The sequence below is a fragment of the Lasioglossum baleicum genome, chromosome 4, assembly GCF_051020765.1.
Source record: "Lasioglossum baleicum chromosome 4, iyLasBale1, whole genome shotgun sequence".
In the NCBI taxonomy this organism is placed as follows: Eukaryota; Metazoa; Arthropoda; class Insecta; order Hymenoptera; family Halictidae; genus Lasioglossum; species Lasioglossum baleicum.
The window spans coordinates 16,208,107-16,227,283 of NC_134932.1; the positions used below are offsets into that span (position 1 = coordinate 16,208,107).

The 19,177-nt window shown below is 35.3% G+C and overlaps 4 protein-coding genes across 13 annotated transcripts in view; 1 reads left to right on the plus strand and 3 right to left on the minus strand.

Annotated features, from left to right (window-relative positions):
• Nucleotides 1-3,068: 3,068 nt before the first annotated feature.
• Rpl36 (ribosomal protein L36) lies at nucleotides 3,069-4,175 on the minus strand. Its single transcript, XM_076421522.1, has 4 exons — nucleotides 4,024-4,175; nucleotides 3,709-3,835; nucleotides 3,296-3,430; nucleotides 3,069-3,212 (listed from the first exon to the last, which is right to left on the minus strand). Exons 2-4 carry the CDS (start codon nucleotides 3,832-3,834, stop codon nucleotides 3,126-3,128), a joined length of 348 nt encoding a protein of 115 aa, XP_076277637.1. The 5' UTR covers nucleotide 3,835; nucleotides 4,024-4,175; the 3' UTR covers nucleotides 3,069-3,125.
• A 666-nt stretch (nucleotides 4,176-4,841) lies between these two features.
• Nucleotides 4,842-7,834, plus strand: Cog3 (conserved oligomeric Golgi complex subunit 3). The gene has a single exon (XM_076421878.1). It carries the CDS (start codon nucleotides 5,140-5,142, stop codon nucleotides 7,540-7,542), a length of 2,403 nt encoding a protein of 800 aa, XP_076277993.1. The 5' UTR covers nucleotides 4,842-5,139; the 3' UTR covers nucleotides 7,543-7,834.
• A 758-nt stretch (nucleotides 7,835-8,592) lies between these two features.
• Nucleotides 8,593-13,812, minus strand: LOC143207939 (protein CREG1-like). Its single transcript, XM_076421881.1, has 6 exons — nucleotides 13,653-13,812; nucleotides 12,892-13,329; nucleotides 9,623-9,777; nucleotides 9,254-9,373; nucleotides 9,092-9,173; nucleotides 8,593-9,000 (listed from the first exon to the last, which is right to left on the minus strand). The coding sequence occupies exons 2-6, from the start codon at nucleotides 13,181-13,183 to the stop codon at nucleotides 8,777-8,779; spliced, it is 873 nt and encodes a 290-aa protein (XP_076277996.1). The 5' UTR covers nucleotides 13,184-13,329; nucleotides 13,653-13,812; the 3' UTR covers nucleotides 8,593-8,776.
• A 2,172-nt stretch (nucleotides 13,813-15,984) lies between these two features.
• The window catches only part of LOC143207936 (protein trachealess-like), a 231,661-nt gene continuing 228,468 nt past the window's right edge, over nucleotides 15,985-19,177 (minus strand). For all 10 annotated transcript variants that reach the window (XM_076421870.1, XM_076421868.1, XM_076421867.1 and 7 more), the window contains one exon: nucleotides 15,985-19,130. In XM_076421870.1, the coding sequence (XP_076277985.1) occupies nucleotides 17,848-19,130 (1,283 nt within the window). In that variant the 3' untranslated portion in view covers nucleotides 15,985-17,847. The remainder of the gene's footprint in view (nucleotides 19,131-19,177) is intronic.

Genomic DNA, 19,177 nt, shown 5'->3' on the forward strand with positions numbered 1-19,177 from the left:
TAGGATAAAACTTTTGTGCTGTAATGGAATAATTTTCGCGTCAGGAAATAAAATGGAGGTACAGAAATCGCATTTGCAAAGTTGCGTACTGTAGACGGCGCCACTAGGTGGGACAGCGAAATGTGCAGATCAAATTTGCAATTTAGTTATTTGCTATTATATATATAACTGATAACTGAAATGTAAATATTTTTTATTGATTTATATTTAATGGACGTTCTTTGAAATGGAAAGTGACATTGTCGCAAATTATGTTTATCAATTAATTATTTTTTCTAGGTTTATCCAATTCGCAAATTGCCACCGTGATTTTAACTTTTCATTTATCATCAGCGTGAATTACACTTTTTATAGTGTATGATTATTTATTATGTAATATCATTAGATCAACCAAAAAGCATTGGAAAAATCTATTCAATTCGCTCAGATACAATGTAATTCTAGATAAACCAAGATTATAACGTTGACGATAACGAAACACTATAAGTGTCGACAATAGTAGTACATCGGAACGACGATTATATAAGCAAGCTTCTGAAATAATATTCATTGTATCGATAAAGAGGTTCCAGCTTGTCTTGCATCATCAAAAATACGATTAAATGTATTGAAAACTAATTATTCTTTTATTTATATTTAATTTTTGAAAATGTTTTATATGTTAATCGTCGGCTATAGTTCGTATTCTTTTGAAAATGCTTAGAAAAGAGTAATATTGTTCATAGTTCTTCGTTTGTGCGCATAAAAATATATTCAACACTTAAATGTATTAAGTTCTGTAAGTAATTAATGTCTTCCAGGTTTAAAACTTTTTTGCGAAATATTTAAAAAATAGTTTATACACACATATGCGTTTTTCGATAATATTCAGAGTAAAAATTGCAACAAATTTTTGAACAGTGTCGTAAATGTATCATAATAAAACCAGTATACAATCAAAAAGCTAACACGAGCATACCAACTGTAGCTTTGAAATTGTGATTTCTCCATTAATTTATTGCTTTATTCAATTTTCAGATCAAATAAAAAAACGACAATGAAACAGTTACGCTTTTATAATATCGCTAAGATATTTGCACCGGGGTAATGAATCTTAAAAAGCAGGTCTCTTGAAATAGTTCTATTGCGTTTTTAAAAAGATTCTGAGTTTTGTGTAAATATCTGTAGAATTTTTATTTTCTCACGAAACAAACATTTTAGAAATTGTACAATAAAAGTTCCATGGAAACAACTAATTCTAGCGTGTGTATTATAAACAAATAACATATACAACATATTAATTTAAATATAAGAATTATTTAATATATAGTTCTACAATACACACGTTGAATAGTTGTTATTTAGTATTATTAATTAGACCGTTTGCTTTCAGTAGCTTTTCTTACGTGTTCTAGCTATAATGTGAAGAAGCTTTCTAGAACAATTTTACGCTTTAGATAAAAATGTCGACGTTCCAGAAACGATTAAAAAATTTCATAACTTTCCCGGTCTCTTTCCAGAAGTATTGTCTTAACTTTATTATGGAAATGTATCGATACGCTATTTTAATGGTTAGATTGCGTATCTTTTTGCAAAATAAAAATTGTTTGGATCGATTGCAAGGAAATAGAAACTAAATTGAATGTTATTTCTTCCCGTAGTGATTTTAATAGAGCAGAAATCATATATATTAACATCTTCATATCTTTTGAATTTCATATACTCAATTTCGCTATAAATCCATAAAGATCCGCATTCTATTAATTATTATAAAAATATATTCAATGGAATTTCATATATTATTCGTAGTACAGCATGTTTTATCGTTTCTCGAGAAGTCGAGAATTTTCATCGCGTCCTTTTGGACCTTCGATTTACAAAATGGCGCATCAAGGCCTGGGCGGCATTGTGGTTTTCCCCATCCTGTAGTGTAGAGAGAGCTTCAGTCCTCAAAGCTGCCCTTTGTGTGCAGTGAATTCTAGATACCTCTCGCGTTGAATTCGGAAGAAAGGACAGAGTAGGGATGCTGGGACAAGGGTGTCCAAACAAGTCTCCCGGGAAATTCTCGGAAAATGATCTTCATAGAATAATATTCATTCATAGCGCCATCTACGAGTACAGTCGTGAAGCGCCGATGATATACGACGGTAATACAGACTTAGGGTGACCGAAAGCCGATAAGGTAGAGTGATAAAGAAACCAACAAAATTAGGTGAAGAATTCTCACTGAGGATATGGTTTTCCGGGAAGCCAGTTTTCGTCCTCGTATGAGCATATTTTATCACTGACTTTCTCGCATCAGAATTAATGATATCGATAATATAGAGCAAAAAATGTGAGCAAGTTTAGTTCGACGGGTGCTTATTAGGTGGCGCCTAAATAGAAGGACTATCGACTATACATACATAAACATAGAAGAAATTGTCTGCACTATTTAAATAGATCCATCTTGCGCCCCACGTTTTTCGTTTTAAATCTTCCAAGTATTTTCATAGCTACTAAAAATTCACAATCACAAATTTTCACGACTATCTGTACGGGGTTAGGAATCTGTATGGGGCTAGAAAACATTATTTTATACTTTTTAGTCCGTTTTTTAAACGTGGTGTTTTTGAAAAATTTATTTTATACTTTTTAGTCCGTTTTAAAAACGTGGTATTTTTTAAAAATTTATTTTTATCTATAATCAACAGCAACAAAGTTATTCTGGTAGACTGTTTTAGGTGCCTCACCTTATATACATACCAGTAAATGTAAACATTCGGTTACATGGAATAGTTCACAAAAAATTGAAATATGACATTCATAGTCAACAATAAAATGTCATGTTTAAGAGAATTTGATTTGCTGTAAAAACGCTATTAATAAAACGAGAAAGGATTGAATTATTTTCATTATTTTAAGCTAACTATATAATTCTTATTATCGATATAAGTCCATATTATTTAGCAATACTAATTATCTGCAAAAAAAGATATTAAAGTAAAAGCCCTGTCTGGTCAAAGTCTGGGATCTCCCAGCAAAATATCCTGTATCTCAAATACTACAACTGGAAAGTGTAATTTTTCATTAAAATAAAAGGCAGTATATGTCTTACATATATTTTTATTAATATGTAATGTTATAAAAATTTAATTATGCGTTACTTAATGATGAGCAGCTGCTTTCCTCATCTGGACAAGGATGTTTCCAAGTTCCTCACGTTTCCTCTTAGCTCTAATGTGTGTACCCAGCTATGAAATCAAATATATGAAAGTATTAAACGTTTTCTTTGTTTACATTAAATTTCAGTTTTTAAATTTCTTTAGACACTTACCCTCCTCTTCAGGAATTTCAATGCACGCTTGTCCTTAGAAACTTTCAACAATTCCATAGCACGTTTCTCATACGGAGCATGACCGGTTACTTCACGAATTAAATCTCTGACAAACTTGCTGTGTTTGGTTTGTCTCTGAAATAATAAAATTGGGAAAACTTATTATATTTTTCAGTATTTCTCAGGACGATATTAGAATTCGAGAAACAGAAACACAAATAAACAAAAAGTAGAATGAAAAATGTAATTCTTTTAGATAAAGCAAATCGAATATTGTAAATCATAAATTACATGTAATTGTTATAAATTTTTAATATTCTTACGAAGCGAGTAGATGCAATATATAATGGAAAGAAAAATAACCAACAATCATTAAATCTAGTCAATATTCAAGTCATTTGTAAAATACTGACCCCCTTGAATCTGGCTGGCAAGACACACACCGTCTTTTTCTTTTCGTTAGCATTTTTTGCCACACGAATTTTTGTGGTCTTGTGGCCTTTGTTGAGACCAACAGCTAATTCGTACCTTGGTGCCATCCTGGAAAAATAACACTGCAAGGTTTAGAGGTTAGAACACAAAAATGCACTGAATGATAAAAACTTCATATTGCATGACAATATTATATATTTTATGTAGCAATGGCATGTAAGAGTATGCGTCACTATGAAGATTTTATTATTTCGTAAAGATCACAAGAATAATTATCGATACAATTTGACACAAACCTTCACGGTTCGAATACACGCACAGAAGGAAATACAATCTTATTTTCAATAGAAATCTGTCGCTCACACTTCATGCGCGTGCGCCACAAACCACCGTGTCTGATTTACAAAGTATGCGACTAACTTCGTATAATTTTCGAGTATAATTACTGATAATTACCAATAATATGACTTGGATCCTAAGAAAATTTAATTAAACTGTTATAAATTGTAACTATTAAAAGGCAATCTTAAAGCTACTAATTATTCAATAGTTTCGTTACCTATATTTTAAGTGTACACTTGTAAATTGCTTTATTTATAAATATTATGTTCAATAAACCTTTACCTCTTTTCTATTTTTATATTATCGCTTCCAGTTGTATTCTTTCTCTAACAATAAGACGATTCTTCGGCCAATAGCGACAACGTGTGCGATGGTAAGGAATAGAAAAAGGAGCCACTGATCTATACAGGGTGCCCCAAAATGTTGTACCTCCTTGGAAGGAGCAAAGAGGTGATTCCCGAGGCCATTTGAAATAATTTTTTCGTTTACGAAAATGTTCTTATCGGTTTATTAACGAAAAACACGAACCAATCAGAGCGTGGCTACGGCGAATCAATTCCAGCTCGGTCAATCGCAACACCAGCCTCAACGCGAGTCATTGTAGCCGCGCTCCGATTGGTCCGTGTTTTTCGTTACTGCCAATGATCTTGCGGATCGCCCTTTTCAACTTCAGTGAATTTCGTGACGAAGAAAAATGTCCTAGCTGCCATTCCGTTATGTAAAAAATATTAACAGATTCTGATATTAATAATGAGATAAATTAGAATTATGCAATTATAATTAAAGTATTATTAAACTTAAGAAATGTAGTACGACTGTAATTTATTGTATTCGTAGAATTTGTGCATTGTGTGTAACTTTCATATTTCGTACTTGTCGGTGGTCAGATTGCATTACGATATTCAAATCTCATAACTTCATGGTTATGGTTCATAATTGCTGCGGTGTCAGTTTTTTTAAGTGAATTTTTTAACTTATATTGCAAAGCGGCATGTTTATAGTATACGCTGTTCTATTACTTTTCTCAAAAGTGTCCGTTTTATAACGGCTATTCCTGCTGACAAAAAATCATGTCCAATATGAAAAGTATTTCGAATAACTTAACCAAATGGGATCTGTCAGAGGATCCACTGGCACCGTTAACCGAACACCAAAAGGATTGTTTATTAAGTTTAGAAGAAGAATTCTCTTCCACGGGTACGCTGAACAGCGATGAAATAAATGACACTTCAAGCACAAGTGAAAAAGATAAGAAGTCAGTGGAAATAGAACGGTATCAGGACCTTCTAGAACATTATAGTTCGTTAGAGAAAGAATGCATGGATAAAAAAGATATAAAGTACATATTATATCTTAACGAACTTCAAAATCGACGACACGAGTGTCACGAACTTTGCCTCCAGATTGAAGAAGCGATGGAAGACTTCACAACTTTGTATAAACAATATTCAGAGGTCTCCGATAAAACAACTTCCCTCTATAACGCCAGTGAACAACTCGATTCTGATCAGAGGAAATTAAATTCTACTATAGAAAACATTGCCGAGTATGTAAAATACTTCAAAGATATCGATATGATGATGGAAAAATTAGAGGCGCCGACATTGTCGGTGAACAGCGAGATGTTCTTTAATATACTGGATAAAATAGATATCAATATTGACTTTGTGCAAAGCAATCTGTCATTTAAGGAGAGTAATACATACTTGATTAAGTATAAACATTGTCAGTCCAAGGCGATATCTATGATACAAAATTATATATTTCATCTGTTTAGTAAAACTACAGAAAGTATCTTAAATTTGAGGGATAGCAACGACTCCCATGATAGCGGTGACGCAGCGTTAGCACTTTTCTATGGAAGATTTCAAACGATTTTATCGAAAGTTAGGCCTGTTATAGAACAAATAGAAGTAAAGTCGTACAAACGACAAGAATACGACAGTTTATTGACAGAGTGTCATCAGTATTATTGGAGCCAAAGAGGACTAGTATTAGGCTCTAGCGTACAGAAATCCCTAATGTCTGTAAAAGAAAAGTACAACGGCGATCATTGTAGCCTAGTACGGAATTCGTGTGCGCTATTATTACACGCATCGATGGACGAATACAAATTATTTTACGAATTCTTCTCTAAGCCATCCAGTGGATTAACAGCATACTTAGAAAGCTTATGTACATCTTTGTACGACACACTAAGACCATTTATTATTCATATCAATCATTTAGAAACGTTGGCTGAGATTTGTTGTATTCTGAGAATCGAAATGTTGGACGAGCATGTACAAAATAATTTTGAACCTTTGGACGGATTTGGAAATATATGTCTACAATTGTTGCACGATGTACAGGAGAGACTTGTTTTTCGTGCGCACCTTTACTTACAATCCGATGTTTTGAACTACAATCCATCACCAGGTGATTTAGCATACCCAGAGAAATTAAAAATGATGGAGGACATAGCAGAATCGATACGAGAAGAAACACGGCAAACGAACATGAAAAGGATATCGGTGTCATCCAATGATGAGAATTTCATTGAACCTGTTTCTAGAAATCATATTATAATGGACTCTATTTATCAAAAAACACATATGGGGAATTCACCAGCAGATCTTCACGGGATGTGGTATCCTACAGTCCGTAGAACGTTAGTTTGCTTATCCAGATTATACAGATGCGTAGACAGATCTGTTTTCCAGTCTTTGAGTCAAGAAGCGATATCCCTTTGTGTTCAAAGTATAGAGAACGCGAGGCACGAAATTGAAAAACGAGCGTCAACTTTAGATGCAGAACTTTTCCAAATCAAACACTTGTTAATATTACGCGAACAAATTGCACCATTTCAAGTGGACTTTACTATAAAGGAGTACAGTCTAGACTTCTCTAAAGTTAAGACTGCGGCGTTTGGTTTACTGGAAAAAAGTTCCAGACTGTTTACACTGTCAAATAATGCATTGTTAGAGTTTTTATTAGAAGGAGCACCGCAAATGAAGGAACAGCTAATAGACTCCAGGAAACATGTAGATAGTAAATTGAAATGTACTTGTCAACGCCTTATACAGCATGCAACATTTCTGTTGATAGATGTAATTTTAAGATTATTAGACAAAGAAAAGTTGTTCGTTAATACTAAAAATTCAGATAAACCTCAGGAACATATTTTCGGAAGTCCACAAGAGCTCGCTGCAATAATCAGTTCGGTGTTAAGAGTAATTAAATCTAAATGTCCTGAAATTCAACAATCGATGCAATTATATCTGTCCAATAAAGAAACAGAATTCATTCTGTTTAGACCAATAAAAAATAACGTATGCGCAGCATTCACACAATTATACCAGATATTGAATAAATATTATAATGCAGAGGAGCTTCTTTTAATTGCTTGTCCACTACCAGAACAAATATCTGTTATACTGAGCTCATCGAGTCTTGTTCATGGTAAAGGCACACCAAATATAAAGAAAACGTAGTCAACACGAATGATCAAACTTTTCGTAATAATAGCTCAAGTGTTAATATATAATTATAGTGTTAATATATAATGCAAATATCGTATTCTATTGTAAATTACATAGAATGTACATAATGATGTCACAATTTCATAGACCATTGTAATTTATGCTGTTCTGTGTTTTGAAAAAACACTATGCAATGTTTTATTTCTTTGTATTTTACGAACATGTAATTTCTATGTTATAAAGGTGTATATAACTAATGATATTAAATTACCTTAAATACAATAAAATTTGTACTACTCTGAAATTGGTATTTACTTTCTCAAATTAATTTCGTAAATGAAAATTGACTTAATATAAACAAATTAATATTAGCAAATATCTTCTTGAGTACTTATCATTGAAATTACCTTGAAAATACACGGTGATCCTACAGTAGGATAGCATTGCTATCGTTTCCGCGGAAAATTATATATGTTTCAAAAGTCATATCGCGATTATATAAAATTAGAGATAACAGTTTTAACAGATTAATCATGATACAGTTTTCGACAAGTTTTCACGACAAAGTCTATTCCTGTTTCAGCAGTAACTAAATTATTGGAATTTGTGATGCAATATAATACCTGGAATAATTTCCTGTTTGAACTTTATTAATTCACGAAATAATTTTATTAAATCTATAAATCTTTGTGTATGATTTTTTTATATTATTTTCATTATATATAATGGAATGGACACCACGAAAATTTTTACTGCTATGATCGCTAATTAGCAACTGTCAGCACTGTTACTATTACAATGTCGTACATGCGGCGACTGATTGTTAGTCGAACAACGGAAATGCAAATCGGAATGGGGACCAAATCTCTTATTAAGCGTGGGTATGATGATAAACGAATATGAGTGAAGTATGACTGTCATAAATTTTCCAATTCTTTCGAATCATGGTGAACATATTGAATGCAGGAGTAAGACCTGATTTCAAAATGCCACAATGTAATTAATTCCTGATGTTGTCTGTTTCCACAACAGGATAAGTTCTATAAAACTGATAAACCTAAATTTAGAATCAATTTATAAGTTTATTACAGATTTCATCTCGTACAATAATTACATCAACTCGTATAATTGCTAATTGTGCAGAGTATGACAAAATATTCAAAAATGTATAAAATCGTAATCTCGTTAGAATGTTCCACGTTTCTTGCATATCTAAAAGTATATGAATTAACACTTCTATCTTATGTTATACAGTGCGGACTACAGGATTTAAATAATTAGAAACTGGCGTATATTCTTGCTGCCAATCATTCACGCCAGATCCCAAAGGGAAAACCCTGTTAAATTCTTCCGTAATGTTGTTAACTGGTGGATGTAAGTAGTCTTTAACATTGATGTACTTTGGCCCGCCAAAAGTATCCAAAACTGCGATCGTCGTTATTTTTAGTTTGGCAAAATAGAAGTGGTGATCTGAAATGGTTTAATACAAACGAAATTTTTGTAAAGTAATTCGCATAGTATTATATAAATTATATCGTTTAGAAAATATATAGATGTTTACTTGGCGGCATGTTGACTAATTTCGGATGACGATTGAAGAATATCCGTTTGGCTACATCAAGTTCTGAGGTATCATTCCTCAACTGTTAACAAAGTACAACCATTAAACAATGAAGAACTTTATTGACCAAATTAATGAAATAAACATCTTGCGGTTACTGACCGCTTTAATTTTCCCGCTCAGAAGTATTCTGGCGCAACGAGGATCCATCGGGTCCCATTCTTTCGATTTACAATAGCTTCCCTGGGCCAATGTCATCATCAGCGATGCTCGATTGTCTTTCTGCGATTAGAAAATTATTATCAGATCGACATACTAATCTAAAGAAGGAAGAAATTTGATATAGGATCGATTAGAATTTATATCTGGTTTCTCATTGTACGTGACGAAAACAACGTTTAGACATCGATTGAAATAATGTTCGTTGATGTTGATTTGTAACGATAGTCGCTATCTTATCCGAGGGAGTAACGACAATTACGATCTGATGATTTGCAAACGTATGAATTATGTGGATAGATTGCTACTTACCGCAAGATCTTGAGCAGTGAAGTCCAAGGGAGTGAGGTAGAGATATGGAATTCCCGATCCATTTCCTAATTCACCGTCGCTATAGGAGACTAAGGTTACGGCAGGATACGACTCGATTTCCTTCCGTGTGCTTATAGTTGCCACGGACACCCAATCTGACAAGTAATAAAGTATGTATATGTACATAGATGGTTACAATTGTTAAGTTTGATTATCAAATTATAACACAAAGATTAACAGCCATTCATGATACTAACAATAACGCGATAGAGATAACCGTTATCTTTTCATTGTTCCTCTTATTACTCATTTCAGGAAAAGTTACTGTTCTATACATTATTTATGCTTGTGCGAGTAACGCTCAAGGAAATTGCGAATTAAATAATGTATGTCTGTCTATTTATATACTGACATTGAAGACGGTTGCTTCTATTCATTTGATCGCTATCCTGGAATTACCATCATTTTTATCGATTTTGTAGGCGGCAATATTTAGGAACATATAAAATTGCACTTATCAATTTTGCTAATAGAATTGCATAAATTGCTTTATTAGGCCTAAAAAATTCGTAATTAAATTAACTTCCAGAAAATGAGAAATTATAGAATTAGATGATGATTATACTAATTAATTATCTGGTTTTCGAAAGTAGATACCTGAAATACAGTGAAGCGGATTAATATTCGGACACTCCAAAAAAGACGATAACTTTTTAAATATTGTACTATACGATTTGAACTTTTTTGGGAAGCTAGAGCAATTAGTTTACTACAGGATGTGAAAAGAAATGTTTTCAAATATTGCAATTGATCGGAGAATTGTAGGAAAAATACTAAAAGTTGCATTTTACAAATTTTTTATGTGGTACTATATTGAAAATTTAAAAAATACGTTTCGTAGATCTGTGTCAATTAAATGCACTGTGAAAGTTTCATCGAAATCGGTTGATGCGGGAAAAAACGACAGGCATTGATAAATGTAAGGATCATTAGAATTATTGCAGGACGAAAATCGTGAAACTCTGCCATTTTTACTATCTTTAAACTTTGTAGCTTATTGAAATGTCGACCGATTTTAACGAAATTTTCAGAATATGTTTAATTCTCACAGATCTACAAAACGTATTTTTTAAATTGTCAATATAGGCTCATATCAAAAATTTGTAAAATGCAACTTTTAATATTTTTTCAACAATTCCGATCAATTGCAATTTTTGAAAAAATTTCTTTTCACATCCTGTAGTTAACTAATTGCTCTAGCTTCCCAAAAAGTTCAAATCGTATAGTACAATATTAAAAAAGTTATCATCTTTTTTGGAGCGTCCGAATATTAATCCGGTTCACTGTATGACAGTCAAAACATTAGCTGTCCACCCCATTTCTATATTGTAGACTGCGGATCATCTTTATGCAAAATAAAAATGTTTTGCATTAATTGTGGAAAAAGTAGGAATAATATAAAAATTGATTTCATACCCTAAACGAGTTTGTTACATTAAAAACAACATTACAGGATTCTTGAATTTTAAAAATCTTTTCCCGTTTTATATTTCACCCAACCAATTTCTTCATAAATGCATAAACATCCGCAGTGTATTAGTTACAAGTGTGAACTAATACGAGTGTGTTGAACAGTCATTAGGACTATGAGGATATTCCAGATATTCTATTTCGAAAAAGTAGGCTATAGTAATCGCGAAATAAAAAGTTAAAAATTTACATTAAAAAAAGTCAATTATATTGCCATAAAAAGTAGTTTATAACAAGTTCTGAATTTTTCGGGAAAAGAAAACGACATGGAAGCAATATTCCAATATATGAATTAAATAATGCAATAAATTGTTACATATTAAACCATTTCAATGTTCATACGAAGTAAATGAAATTCTCGATAGAACCGAAAATACTATTTATATTTTGAGTTATTATTTGTGTAAGAGTAACAACAAATTTTCGTTTAAATTGCTTTTAATATTAAACAATATTTTATTTCAAAAACATCGGACGTGCCCAAGACGTGTCTTCGTACGTCAGGAAATTAATGTTTTGAATTCTCTCTCTATCTTCATTATGTACGAAGTTAATTATACATATATTATACCACGAACATTTATACTGAGGAAATTAAGTCACATACATATATGTATGCAACACGTGTACGACAATATGTAAAAGATTCTGTTATGAAAAGCAATCTTTACTATTTTTTTGTCGTAATTCAGGCTAAACACAATTGTCTAAAATTTTCATTACTAGACTGCGCATCTTTATGCAATTATGGCTTTCGAAAATTTTCAAAAAATGCTAGGATATAAAATACGTTAGAATTTAGTACGATTTTCATGTATCTCAGATCTACAAAGGCTACTACATATGTACCACGGAAAATAAGATTCTATTTGATTTGAGTTTCTTAAAATTCGTCTATTCATTATACATTTATATGTATAGTAAATTAATCCATCTAGCTTGGTAGAAAAACTGAAGTCTTTGGTCCATTTATAAAAAAAAAGTTATTCTAATTTAAAATGTGTGCAATTAATTATGAGACTGTCTGTACATGCGGCTAAAGTCACACACAAATATTGTATATAACTTGTACTTATTTCGGGGTAATTTTTTACTTGCAAAAACTTGTTTTGATCACGGCGCGAAAGGACGAATTTCAAAACATAACAACGAGTTTTTCATTTACGTCTATGTCGCAAGTGGGGTTGGATACAAATACTTTCGTAAAATGATAATTACATTATAAGATCTGTATTGTCAACTTTATCAATGCTTCGTTTAAATTTTCAATTTCGCTAGAATTCGCGTTACATATTGCAATATATTTTTAACGTAGTTTGTGTTATCTTTTCGATAAGTGCACATATTTATCGAGACGAATAGGAAAATACAATAAAAAAAGCAATGGTGGACGTTGTGCTCGAAATCGAAAATTTGGATTGTTGCCAAAGTAGTGCACACGAATCCAATATTAATTTTAGAGTACCGTGAAGTATATCAAATGTGTAGATAGCCTGTGTACTGTACGTTTCGGAAACATGTGCATATCTACATTTGTACGTACGTGGGCATTCATGCAATTCATGCACACTCTCCGATTTTCACATTTTAGAAATATCCATGAGTCACAACAGTCTCTTTTATTTTCTACGTCATTTATTGAATCGTTTGAATCGCTTCAGATAGGTGGAAGTATATGAGACTAATAACAATTCCAATGGTGAATTAATATTTGCTATATATAGTTTCGTTTTTCTTACCAGCTTGATTGACAATGTATCTTGCCATTAGAGCAGCCTGATCGATTGGTGGTGGGTTAGCGTTGGGTTGCTCGTTGTTTTCGTAAACTTTATCCACATTACGGTTCTCATAGTATGGTTTCTTGTATCTCTTTTCATGTGATCGAATTTCGCCAAGTTGTCTCGCTTTCTTCCACTCGAGGAATTCTTCGAACTCTTTCCATTGTTCTTGCTCGTCCAAAGTTTGCGGATACTTTTGCGCCTCGATCGCCAAGATCGCCAGAGCGACGAAGATTGTGAATCGCAAAATCATGACTCCAGCTCGTGTTCAAGACTGTTCACTTCGAAGGTAAATATTCGCTCGTTACGTCAAACAACCTCCTGTGTGGCGTCCCGAATTTGTTGCACTTGCGATCTGCTTTTGAATTTGGACGCTCCATCTCTTATATAGGCGCGTATCTGCGGGAAGTAATACAAAGATGGACAACGAGCTCCAATGACGATTGAGCTAGTCGACTTGAGGTCAATATATCGAACATCGAATTGCAATATGAGGTTACGCTTGGTACGAATGAGTGTTCTCTTATCATTGCCGAACCTAACCTAACATTTACACACTGTCTTGCGATAGGATCGTAACACAATGTATGTAAATAGTTTTATATGAAATTCAACAATGTCATATAGAATCTTTCGTAAAAGTTTTCGGTGGACAATCGAACGGCTTTGTAAATGCGATGGTTCAGTATTTGTAAGTGCAGTCAAACCGCGATAACTCGTACCTCTTAAATCTCTAAAAATCGAAATAAAACTTCCTTCAACTCGAATTATTTTCTATAAGTGTGGAAGCCAAACAAACCAAAACAGCAGTAAATGTTCTATGAAGTTTCGTAGATGTAAGAAAATAATCTTTTATAATTTAACGAGTAATGAAGTATCACAGACGAGGTACATCGTCTCCGGAAGTATGCGTCAATTATCAACCGTTTGATTTTCGACGTGTAGTTTTCGGCTTCAATGGCAGAGTGCGCTGCACACATGTGAATGTGTACGATATGTAAGCATACAGTCAGGGGCAAATTTAAAGGGTAGACTCGTTTCCAGGATTGCAAGGGTGCGGGATGTGCCTTCTCATTTCTCGATAATGCAAAGATGATGGGGTTTTTCAGTAGTCAGAAGGATTAGTTTACTAGGTCATGTACAAAAAAGATTTCTTTCAAATTATTATTACACTACCATTGTTAATTTATATGCAGAGTGTGGCCGGGCGAGTGGTACAACTGAGCAGGGGGTGATACTATACGTAAAAATAATTCGAAAAAAAAGGAATAACATTTATTTGGTTGACGCTTCGTTCTCCAGAAAATTGAGTTTGAAAATGCAGCGAATACACGTGCTATTGCATAGGAATCATCTGACGCGTCTGACAATGACCAACCAATTCTACTTTGTGCATATACTAAAGCACGCGAACTTGGCGGAACTTTAAACTCGATTTTCTCGAAAACGAAGCGTCAAACGAAAAAATGTTATTCCTTTTTTTCGACTTATTTTTACATGTACATAATATCACCCCCTGCTCGGTTGTACCACCCGTCCGGCCACACATTGTATAATATGCTTTACATAGGGTGAGGCATTTTGAAATAGGCTACCTGAATAACTCGCTTGTTTTTGAAGATAGAAGAGATCATAATCTGATGTTACTAATTTTTTTATAGGTGGAGGCGTACCAAGTAAGTTTGGTCTGACACATTCTCTTCCATTTTCAAAAACAAGCGAGGTATTCGGGTGACCTGTTTTAAATGCCTCATCCTGTATATTCAGATTAGACGTAAAAGAACACCACAGAGTAATAGAATGATTAAAAATGTCCAACTTTGTCAAAGATTCAGGTGTATTGTTTTATTTTTTTTACATTACATCATGGTCTTTTAAACGAAGAATAATGGGATGCGAACATCTATGGGTATACCTATGCACTTTGATTCGAGTTCACGGTTCGCTCGAACAATAGAGTAGAAGAAGCAGATGTTATAATCAGTCTTGTAATCGTTACACCTGAACTTACTTTTTTATGTACATGTTTTTGAAGAACAATTTTGTAAGGCAAATGTCTGCACGCGCCGCGTTTCACGGTTTTTAGAATTCTCGTTGACTCGTGGAATTGTATTGACTTTTTTTTACAAATGTATTTATAGGCAGAACATTGCTATTTGGCAAACGTTGATTTTCACCTATTCGAAGGGCTTCGGAGTCTATTATTAGAAATTGTTGATATCGGTCCAAATCGCGCGATTAATCGAAATCACCAAAAACAAAAATACAGTACACGAAGCAAATTGAAGAAATGAATCTTTCGTATATTTCGTCTTTGAAAAATATCTTTTGATTTTTACAGTATCTACCGATGTAAGAAGATGATCGTATCTATGATTACTCGAATAAACTGAGCGTCTGCAACGAGCTGTCTAGGGTGAATTGCAGGAATCACAAAGTTGTCTTTTTATCAAGATGAAGATGTTATGCGTATATTTTAGTGTTTAAGTCACTGCCTTACAATGTCCTTTCAACGAAAATAAACTTCGTAGAAACTTCCGAAAAATTATGAATAGAAATATTCAACAGGTGGATCTTACAGCACATAAATTGTATTTACACGTGTACTCGTCAAAAAACAATTCATCAATTTACAACAAAACATAATAATCTCTTTGAAAGAACTCGCTATCTCTAGTCAATAGTTCATACTATCCCTCCTAAACTGTCCCTTTAAAAGCTGCCTATGCGCTCGTCTAATCTAAACAAAAGGGGAATTCATTTTCTAAAGCGATTGCACGTTGCGAGATAAGAGCCGAGCGTCTCTCCGGGTTGTCTTGTTGATCATTGCAAGTCAATTTCACTCCGCAAAGTAGTGATACCATTTGTTACCAAACGAAACTGTCTGATATGTATTAACAGTGACAGCAAACGATACCGATTCCTAATAAAACAGAGAGTTATCAACGAGCAACGATCAGCACGCGAAATGATAAGCGGCGAAATAAGTTAACAAACTCCAAACAACATACTTCAATATTAGTAGAGATAGCGATTCCCTTCGATAATGTTACATATTCTCGCGCAGAGAAACAATCGTTCCTCGTCCTTTTTTACTCTCTTTCTCTCACTTTCTCTCACTTTCTCTCTCTCTCTTTCATTCTCGTTTTCATTCTCATATAAAGCAAGATAAACACCATCCTTTTTTTGCCTGTTATCTCTAATTCGATCCTCTTAAATTAACGCATAAAACTCGTAACGATTGCACTGTCGACTTCACTAAAGTCATTCCGTATTCCACGCAACAAAATGTTACAGTATAAAAAATTACGACAAGTACGGCTTCTCGAGTAATTATCGCTAAACAACCACGCTGGCTCAGCAATAACGCTGATAAAATGTCTTTTGTTCTCCTTTTTTTTTGTTTTGTTTATTTTCCCCCTTTCGTTACCCCATGCCGCGTGACTGACCTCGCCACGCGAACCGCAACTATACTAAATAGTCATTCCTCGTTTCAACGTTTCATTCTCATTGAGCGTCACACATCACCGGCGTCGTCGTCGACGTCGACGTTGTTTCTGTCGCTTTCCTCGTTTTCGAACACGCACGGCGGTCATCGGTAAACACCTATCTCTCTTTCTCTCTCTCTCTCTCTTTCTCTCTCTCCACGTTCACGCGAATATCTCCGAATTGTCAACATACATAATAATTTATTTTGTTATATTACAATAAGTCGTTCTACATAGTCGAGATAGAGAGCAGCGATTTCGTAGATTTTTTTACAGTCCGGTTGGCACATTGGATGCGCGTGTACAATCGCTGAGTTCGATGAAGAAGAAATGGAGGAGCGAGAGGAACAAGACAAAATGGAGTAAGGGGATGGGAATATAGGGGATAGATAATGAACATGTAGCGGTCGAGGGGAAACCGTAATTTAGGCGAGCGCTTTTTGGGCGAAATTAGACTTAAAGTCGAAGGGAATGATTACAGAGATAACGGAGAACAGCGAATGAAAAGATATATTACTTGAGATTCAACACGCAGCCTGATTACTATAAGGGTCAACACTAAACACACACCAAGGTCAAACGACCGGGTTTTGGTTCGACAATTATTATTACACTGCGGATCTTTATGCAATTATAGTAAAATCGGATAGATAAAATTCAAAATTGTTATACATTTCTAAAAATTGAAGATGTCAATATATGATTTCTCATCTATTAAGATTATTAAGGGAGGAAATAACATTAAATTTGGATTCTATTTCTTGCAATCGACGCAGACAATTTTTATTTCGCATAAAGATCCGCAGTTTAATTATTATAATTGCAGAAATACGTTCATACGAAATGATGTATTGAATTTTCCATGAAAAATCATAGAACGTCCAAGTAAATTGAATGTCGTCATTTTCATAAGGTAACGCTTACCGTAGTGCTTGGTAAGTTTAGTGTTAAAAGTACTTATTAACATGTCGTTCAGGAGATGCCTTTTTATATTGTTATGTATCGCAACGCACCTGCAAATTAACACGTTTTATCATTCCTGAGAATGTACACGTGTAGTCATCACATGACTACAACACGAGGGTTTCATTCCCTTTCGTTCATCAAAATAAAATGTTTCGTCACCGAAAAAATTTTCGTGTCAACATGTTAAAAATGTCATTCCTCGCTGCGCTTCGTATTATCACACGCGTTCTGACCTTCACCCAAGAGGCACTCGCGAGCTCCCTTCGCGACCAGCACGCAGAAAGGAAAGATGAATATAGAAAAAAAAAAACAAAAAAAAAATACGGGTAAAGGGGAAACAATGGGAGACAGGGATGGACACAGAGACGTCGAGGTGAATACGATATCACTGATATGCATGTGAGGGCTTTGGGCTCGATTTCAGTTACTTAAGTACACGAGTGTCGCGTACGGGATTACGCCACTAGGACGTCGAACTATACCAGCCGTTCGTCGTCGATTTGTTAGTCGGATGGTAGATGTGGAAGCCGGCTCCGGCCGCTGGATGATGATAAAACTGGGTTTGCTCGGTCAGTCCTGCGGAAGCGTATGCCGCGGCTGCATCCAACGCGCTCGGGTGAACTGCAGCTGAATACACTTGTGGTTTTAATGGCAACGGTTGCGCCGGCTCGTACTGATGGCGTAGCACGGGGTCGGTGTAAGCAGAGGAGCCTTCGTAATTGCTGATTACGTTCACGGGATGTAGCTGTTGCTGCTGTTGTTGCTGTTGCTGTTTATCCCGTGGCGACACGGATGATGGCGGTGTCATCGCGGAATGATAGTCGACCGTGTAACCGCTTGCAGTGGAGTAGGAGGACACCAAACTGGTGAAGGCATCGGCGCAACTCGTTCCGGTTGTACCTTTTTGATTATGCGTTCCTAGGACAAATTGGTGTTCGCCGTAGGTGCTGGACCCTTCTGAACCTGGCGGAGTGGGCAAAGGTCCGCTAGGTGTTGTGTCACCGGTGTAATATGTTCCACCGGACGAAGGGGTGCGAGTGCTGCCACTGGAAGTGATTCCGTGAACGTTCGCTCGTATCACGCTCTCCCTATTGGCGTACAGTTGCCGTAGCAGAGCCGAGGCTGGCAACGGGGCAGTGGCTGATTGCTGAGGACTCAGGTGTCCTAAATGATGATGCGCGCCAATCCACTGTATCGTGCTCCTCTGTTGCTGCTGCTTCAGCAGCGCGTCCGTGCTGAAGTCTGTTGGTTGATGAAGCGTCGGCGAATGCGCCTTGTTCAGGTTTGTAACCGGAAGATGCTTGGACATTGCTTGCTCAAGGTCTTTCACAGAGGTGCCCGTGCTGTCCGCGTTGGTCGTTCTGTCCTCTACGCGCCTCGATTTCGGGCTGGATGAACAGAGCGCCTGGTCACCACCCGAAATCGAGTGATTCGAGGGGGCTGGACTAAGAGTATGGTTCCTCTCGTTGTTCGTTACCTTCGCCGTCGAGTCCTCATCGTCTTCTTCTTCTTCGTTCGAGCTGCTGTCCTCTTCGTGCAACTTCCGCTTGTGACCCCGTAATTTTACTACCAAGGTGTTGATGTTTCCTGCGTTGGTTTGAGAGTCTTGCTGCAGCTGCGCCATGTCGTGGTGTCTGCTGCCTCGTTTGTCGCTTTCGGAGCCACGGGTGTCTTCTCGATCTTCCGGTGGAGACCTGTGCGAGTGCTCTTGATGCTGGTTTGGTGGCCCGCCACGACTTCTTCCTTCTGCAACGCAACATATTGGTCTATGAATATTATAGAGTAGTGTTGAA